This window comes from Scardinius erythrophthalmus, assembly GCF_964197995.2.
Source record: "Scardinius erythrophthalmus genome assembly, chromosome: 12".
NCBI lineage: Eukaryota > Metazoa > Chordata > Actinopteri > Cypriniformes > Leuciscidae > Scardinius > Scardinius erythrophthalmus.
The window spans coordinates 29,008,684-29,017,028 of NC_138232.1; the positions used below are offsets into that span (position 1 = coordinate 29,008,684).

Sequence of the window (8,345 nt, forward strand, 5' to 3'; positions counted from 1 at the left end):
AAGGTATGCAGTGTATGTTCTCACTAAATTGCTCCTAAACGTAAGATTGTTGCCTATCATAGTAGTAGAATATAGTAATATAGTATATAGGAATATAGTACCTCTTAGTTCTAAAATACTTGCAGTATATAATTTGTTATATACTATTTGTATATAATATTTTTCCCATCTATCTATAAATTACTGGTACGTCTTTCTGTCTGTCTGTGTCTGTTATTCGCATATCTCTCGAACCATTAGTCCGATGGATTTCAAACTTGACAGGTGTCTTGCTACGGGCACTTAAGTGCAGTGCCAAGTTTGACGTTGTTTGGATTGGAAATGCAAAAGATATCGTTAAATATATCAGTAAAAGAAGCACATAATGGCTTTTGCCGCTCTAGCCGCTGGCCACTCCCCCTCTCACACTGCACACTGAGTGAGCACAGCGCAGGACCAGAGGCCACTCCCCCTCTCACACTGACACTGAGTGAGCACAGCTGGCCACTCCCCCTCTCACACTACACACTGAGTGAGCAAAGCTGGCCACTCCCCCTCTCACACTGCACACTGAGTGAGCACAGCACAGGACCAGAGACAGAGAGCTTAAGTAGCGTTTTCTCTGAGTTCACTGTGTAGCCTGCTCCCTGAGTCGTTGCGCTTATTAATCGTCGCGCTTATTCATTTGTGGATGTTAACTGAATCTGTAAGTCAGCTACACTGTTTACTTCTGAATATTATATTTTATTCTGGTGCGCTTAACGTTATCGCTACAGTGTAATAGTAGCCTATGTTATTCACCAACTAAACATATCCTATTCAATGCGTTCACAGTCTCTTTCACGGCCATCATTTGAAGTAGCCTATTCACAAACTGTTTGCTCAAGCATAGCCTGATCTCAATGCTAAGTTATTACTGTGTCATGCACGCTGAAGTTAGCCTGTAACTATGTTGAATATGCTATGTTAAATAGTTACCCGGCCTATTCAACAGGATAGCTCATGTAAGCTATGCAGGCTTAAACGAGGTTAACTCTCCTGTTACCAATCGTGACGGCAAATCCCCATCTTTCCAGTGTAAGCAATCCTTACTTTTCATCATTGAAACAACCAAGTTAGCTGTTTATGTGTTCTCCTTTGTTGTGCTTAACGTTGTTTTATCAGTCGTTAACTGGATATTAGTCAACAAGTCAAACATAGCCTGATCTCAATGCTAAAACTGGCTATTATGCTCTTAACTATTAACTGATTTTGCACGGGCACTGCTAGGGTTGGGTATCCTTTCAATTTTAACGAGTCCGATTCTGCTTATCGAATCCAGTTCTTAACGATTCTTGGTTTCGATTCCAATATTTATTGGAGAGAAAAAAGAGAGCAAATACTTGTAAAAATTCTACCTTTTATTCTTGTCACATTTAGGCTATTAGGCTACCAGTAAAACTGTGACAATGCGTCTTAATTTACAATATATATATATATATATATATATATATATATAACACTTTAAGGAATTATAGACTTGACTCGTATTAATTGTCTGATGTATTTATTCATGATCTCTATTTTAAACAAAACAACTCAACAAGAACAATTTTAAACAAAAAAAATTATCCGGCTCTAATTCTAATTCCGCTCATCTGTGTTTTGTACCTGAGTGTGAGAGACTGCTATTGCTGCTGCTAGTAGCTTTATCTGGTGTGTGGAAACCTGTGGTACTGTTGCTGAGAGATCGCACCAAATCAAATGCGGTGCATTCCTTCAAATTGACCCCGTGTTGAAGCAAATGTTTCATCATATTGAAGGTGCTTCCTCCCTTGAATGAAATGTCTTTCTTGCATGTGATACAATTGGCTGTATTTTCATCTTTTTTGGAAAATCTTAACCAAACTTTCGAACGTCTTCCGCGCTCCGCCATCGTAAATATAACGTACAGCGCATGTGCGGCAGGCAGGTCCTGGCAGATCAATACAACTGTAAACAAATGCTCACTGCCATTCACCGCGCGCGTGCGAGCATCACCAAAGTAAGGAATCGATAAGCGGAATCGAAATGTGCGCATCTTATCGAAAAATCGAATCCCCGGTTTTTGGCATTTTGGAACCGGTTCTCGATACCCAAACCTAGGCACTGCACTAGTATACCTAAACGGACGAACTTTATAGGTACACTATAATTACTGTAAGTTACGTTGTAAATTAATTTTACTTACGCAGTACTTTGCGGGCTGTAATCTAAAGCTTTACAGATTCCAGTAATATCAGTTGCCTAAAAAAACTATTTTATTCTACATAAAGGTGGGCTCCCTTCATGGTGGATCGCCACTGTACTATTCTATGAAACGACAGTGGGCAACTCAAAGTAATTGTCCTCCAAACCACCATGAAGCAGTGGTGAAAAGACGTAAGGTACACACGTGAAGATGTTTGTTTTTATTACACTTCACCAAACCCACGTAGCAAAAGAACCAAAGAATAGTGTGAAACCCAGTAAACCTTGAGATTATAACTTGTGGCATTAGAACAAAATATATGGACATGAGAATATATATATAAAACTAAATCAAACAACATTCTCTGAAATATTTTCAAATTTCATTAAACATTTTCATTTAATTTCATGTACATTTTTATTAAACATGGACCTTTATTTTCATCAAAAAGGCTTATTTCTGCTTTTGAAGGGTAATTTTGTAAATGTAGAGAAGCGCATACTGGGTGTCGGTATAGATGACGGTGCAGACGTACCTGCTCGGCCAGAATTGGCTCAAAATTGGGCATCTTCGGAAGCTGAGCCACATAAAAGCTAGAAAAAATGCCATGCACACCACCACGCAAAATTAGTTCACTCATCGCGCGCGACTGCCAACATCTTTTTTTTTTGTTTGTTTACACCTTCGTGCTTGTGCGGACGTGGCCAGTATAAACCAGGCTTTACATTGGTCAGTTAACTTTTTTGTGCACAGAAAAGTGCTTTTAAAAGCTGGGGTCAGGAATTTCCAGAAAGCTTAATTGAAATGCTTATAACATTTTAAGAAAAAATATTCAAGTTTAATCTGAGTGGCTTTTGTGCATACCAAAGTTATTAGATATGAGTTTTTGATGTCCAGGTTTGGTACGGAGCGCCTATATGCACAGAAAGAAGACCTATTGCATGAAGTGCTGGAGCTGGAAGCCGAGAAGAATCTTCTAGCGAGTGGGGAAAATAAATATCAGGATGAAGAGCTCAGGAAGAGAGCACTGGAAGAATTCTCATCACTTGAGCCTGACAAATCCACTGTGCTGTCAGTAACAACAGCTCCACCTGCTGGTAAGGAGCTTTTAGTTTGGAAATGATTATAACCACATGTATCATTAAACAACATACAGCCTGAAGATAATTGCTTTTATTGCATATAATTTAAACACATTTGTGTAAATTTTAACAGTGGTAGCAAGCCCAGAACCTGAAGAGCAGGAGGAGGCTGAGCTCACAGCTCCTACAGCCAAAAGGCCATGTCAGTGCTGCTGCCAAACCTATTCAGAGATCCTGAGCTTTCTAGAAAAGCGCTTTGAAGCAGAGCAGAGTCTGCGAGAGGAGGAGATGGCACTGAGAAGAGAGGAGCTAGAAATCCAGAGGAGTAAGATTGCCCTGGATCGAGAGCGTCTTGGAGCAGAGAGAAAAGAGCGGGAACGACGGTTTGAGCTGGAGAGTCAGGAAAGGCAGGTCATACTGGACTTGTTGAAAGAGAAGGTCCTAAAGAATGAACGGAACTCTGACTGAAATTAGAAGTTTTTCTTTTCAGTCTTCGATGTTGAACTCTCCTCCCAACCAATGCCAGCATTTCACTTTCCCTGTTTAATTTGATCTCCTTAAAGTATGAAAAAAATATAAACCTATAATAATATAGTATATATAGCATTTAATGCAATGGGTAAATGTCTTGAGATATGGTTGCATTCTATAAATCACCTGAGAGAACACTGACCCCAGGTTTCAAAGACAAGGCTTAAGCCTAGTCCCAGACAAAAATGCATATTTGAGCTGGTTAACTGAAAGCAATTTTCACTTACATATTTTAAAATAGGTCAGTGCCATTGTTTTGTCTCAAGATGCACACCAGTTATGTTTTTCTAAGGTACATTTATAAAAGGTACTAATTGAACTAAGGCCTAATCCTGTCTTAATCTAAGCTTTAACGAATGGACTTAATCCTAAATGCTCTAGACATCATAAAACCTTACCCCCTCCCCTGTTGTCATCGGCCCTCAAACCAGTTCTCTTCAAAGACCGTTATCACCTCTGCTCTCCTGAACGATCTCAGCAAGAGACTGTATCTGCAACCCTCAAAAGATAGCACAGCAGACCAGACGGCACGAGCCAGTTGGTCAAAGACTAGAGACAAACTTCCAATACACAAATGACATTTACTCCATTCTTACCCACAAACTTTTCCAAATTTTTATAGTATTTCTCCTGTGTTTTATGCATGTCCCTATGGTTTATTAGTTATGACTAGTTATGATTCTTTAGTTATGTTAGAGTAACTTCAAATGTTGATATCCAAAGATGATGTATCACTGCTTTTATGTCTTCAAATCCCTTTTCTTGGTATCAAAAGAATCCTTTTTTGATTTTATAATCAATGGTGTACAACATGTTATGATAAATTGCATCATAAATGTTTGTACCATACTTTTGTGTAAAGACTGCACAAATTCTCCATGCCACCATGAACATGCAAAGGGAAATAAGATAGAACAAAGACTTTCTCCCGGTCATCTTTGATTGGTCACCTCACTAAATGGTTGTGAACTGCTATGACCTTTAAGAGTGTCTGATTAGTTCAGATCTTTGCTCAATCTCTTTGAGACAACATTTTCCTGACTCCTTCCGACAACTTCATCTTCAAGTTAACTTCTTTGGATTCAACGTGAACCAAGTTAATTTCTTTGGATTCAACGTGGACCACCCCAAGAACCCAAATGAACGCTTTTCAGCACACTCCTGGCAAAATCATCAAGAATCTCAAGAATCTCCTGCATCTGGACTTGTTCAGCAACCAAAGTCAATGCAAGTACCCGTTCGCAGCCTTTAGATGCGTTTCTGTTATTGTGCCCCTTTAAGGTGACCCTGATTCTTTGATGTTTCTCGTAAGTTGTGGTTAACTGATTGTGTTCTTGCCATTCTATTTTCTTCTCTCTCTCTTTCTTCACTTTTCTTTACTTTCTTGATACTGTATACAATCTTTGCTTAGTTTAGTTGTGTGTGTAGCCTACCGTAGTTTCGTTTATTAAACCATTATATCCATGTTTTATTGTCTCTGTGTTTGCCACTCACAAAAAGATCAATGTCACTTAAACATCTTTATCTAGCTGTACCTATGCTATTACCTTGCTAGTATTTTATTTACTTTAGTTGGAAAAGGTTATTCTTTCTTGGCCAGGAAGATAATTGATAATTGATTATACTTTCCGTTCATTGGATGAACTGATTAAATAATTGTACTATTACTTCTGCTACAGTCAATTCTATAACTAATTAAAATATTTATAATTAATTAATAATAAAATTCATTATGATTAATTATATATATATCTTTTGAGCTAATTTGCTACAAAGCCCTGTCAGTGAAACCAGGCCTGAATTTAGTAACTGCTGTAATTGCTTAATTTTAAATGCAGTAATGGCATGATTAGATCATTGGGCTGATTGAGATAATTGCTTATTCTGGATTTGCACAGTTGCACTATTGTGCCCTTATTGAGCCATTATGGAACTAAACTGTTCAAGGTATTATATAAAAAATATCTCATGTTTCTTCTGTATCAGGACAGGTATGTTCAAAATTGAGCTTGCAAAAGAATGAGAGCTTTTCACACTGATATTTTATTCACTTGCCTATACTGGCCGCATTGTACTTAAAGCTGTGTGTAATTGAAGCTATTGCAATTGTGATATACCACTGAATACAGAGGCTGTTGCAGAACATTTGCATTTACATTTCATCAGAACAAGTGTTTTTTGGTAAAATGTTTGCAGACCTTTTGCTATGCTGCGGTTGAGACAAGGAGGAAGCAGGATCCAAATGCAGCACACTTTATTCAATAGACTCCAGACTTTACCAACACAGATTAGGGAACAGGACTTGGGAACAGAAAAACCAACAGCAGCACTAAACAAAACCAAGAACTCACTATGACTGAACTAAAACACAGGGCTTAAATACAAGGGTAAACAAGATAACAAGGGGGCGTGGTTAATCTGAAACACCTGGGGAGACTAATAGACATAACAGGGAACTGCTGAACAGGAAAAGACAGGGGAACACAGACTGACATCACAACATGCCCCCCCTCTATGGGAAAACACAGTTCGGGAGGGTGGTGGAGCAGAGGCAGTCCCGGGGGAGGGATGGAGGCCCAGGCCCGCGCAGGGAACGGGACCAGGGCCTTGCAATGGCGGGCCTTGGCCGTGGAACGTGGGCGGACCTAGACCGTGGATCGGAAGAGGGCCTGGTGATGGAGTTAGGACTGGAAGCCAGGACGGAGCAGGCTGTGCAGGCGACCAGGGCGGAGAAGACCCCTTGAGTGGCCCTGGCGGAGAGGATCCTTCGGATAGTCCTGGCGGAGAAGACCCCTCGGGCGGCCATGGTGGAGAAGACCCTTCGGGCGGCCACGGTGGAGAAGACACTTCGGGCGGCCACGGTGGAGCCGGCAGTTCAGGAGACCATGGCAGCGCGGCCTCCATGGTCCCATCGCGGGACCTACTGCCCCCCAGCAGGCAAAGGCTCAGGAACAGACACCGGCTCAGGAACAGACACCGGCTCAGGCACAGACACCGGCTCAGGCACAGGAACAGACACCGGCTCAGGCACAGGAACAGACACAGACTCAGGAACAGGAACAGACACAGGCTCGGCGGCGGCCATCTTGTCTGGAGGCACTGGCTCGGCAGCAGCCATCTTGTCCGGAGACACTGGCTCGGCGGCGGCCATCTTGTCCGGAGGCACTGGCTCGGCAGCAGCCATCTTGTCCGGAGACACTGGCTCGGCGGCGGCCATCTTGTCCGGAGACACTGGCTCGGCGGCGGCCATCTTGTCCAGAGACACTGGAACAGACGAGACGTGAACAGTCTCTGGATCGGCAGACGTGAAGTGAACAGTCTCTGGATCGGCAGACGTGATGTGAACAGTCTCTGGCTGGGTGTGCATGACGCGAACAGTCTCTGACTCAGCGAGCATGACAAGATGTGCTGGCTCAGCTGGACTGGTGTGAAGTGCAGGCTCGGCTGGACTGACATGAAGTGCAGGCTCGGCTGTAAGATACTCAGGCAGGACGGTCTCGGCGGAACGAGACGCAGGCAGGACGGTCTCAGCGGGATGAGACTCAGGCAGGACAGTCTGGGCGGGACGAGACTCTGGCACGATGGCCCTCTTGGCAACACGTGCTGACATCAGCGGGGAATCATGCTGGAAACCAGTCCTGGACGGCAATAGACTGATCAGGTGGCTGGCTTGATGGTTGGTGTGACGAGAAGATTCTCAGGCTGGATGGGCGGGACGTGAACTGACTCAGGCTCAGGTGGCACTGTGAGCTTGCGGGGTTCTTTATCAGCCAAGCCCACAGTAAATGCCGAACCACTCAAGAAAAGGGCCAGGTCGATATACCCTTCTAGGGTCCAGCCGGTATATTCATCCGGCATCATTTGAGCGATGTCCTCATCCAGCCCGCTCCAAAACAGGTCCATGAGCTGGGTGTCATCTAATGATGCTAAATGACAGCAAGCCAAAAAGTCCCTCACATACCTTTCGATAGGCTGGCCATCCTGAAACATTGAAGAAAGCAATCTTATTAGAGCTCCATTACTTGCAGCTGCTGGATCCATATTTTGGTGAGTTCTTCTGTTACGCTGAGGTTGAGACAAGGAGGAAGCAGGATCCAAATGCAGCACACTTTATTCAATAGACTCCAGACTTTACCAACACGGACTCGGGAGCAGGACTCGGGAGCAGGACTCGGGAGCAGGACAACCAACATCAGTACTAAACAAAACCAAGAACTCACAATGACTGAACTAAAACACAGGGCTTAAATACAAGGGTAAACAAGCTAAACAAGATAACAAGGGGGCGTGGTTAACCTGAAACACCTGGGGAGACTAAAGCCTGGTTCACACGGGATAATTTTAAAATTGTCGGCCGATTTTCCAAACCTGAGAGACCCCACACACGGCGATAAAAAATCATGGGTCTAACAGTTTTGGTCGTACAGTGTGTGGTGCGCAGCCACACTGCAAAATCAACACATCACACACGAACCGATTTGACTCCTGAGCATTCCCATGTCAGACGGGAAATCTCGCAAAATCCCTCGAGATCAAACGTAATT

At 42.9% G+C, this 8,345-nt stretch overlaps 1 protein-coding gene across 1 annotated transcript; it reads left to right on the forward strand.

Annotated features, from left to right (window-relative positions):
- Positions 1–3,077: 3,077 nt before the first annotated feature.
- On the forward strand, positions 3,078–5,267 carry LOC308699616 (uncharacterized protein; the record flags this gene model as incomplete). The annotated part of the gene is made up of 2 exons (XM_081380511.1): positions 3,078–3,285; positions 3,404–5,267. 2 exons carry the CDS (start codon positions 3,078–3,080, stop codon positions 3,736–3,738), a joined length of 543 nt encoding a protein of 180 aa, XP_081236637.1. The 3' UTR covers positions 3,739–5,267.
- Positions 5,268–8,345: the final 3,078 nt, after the last annotated feature.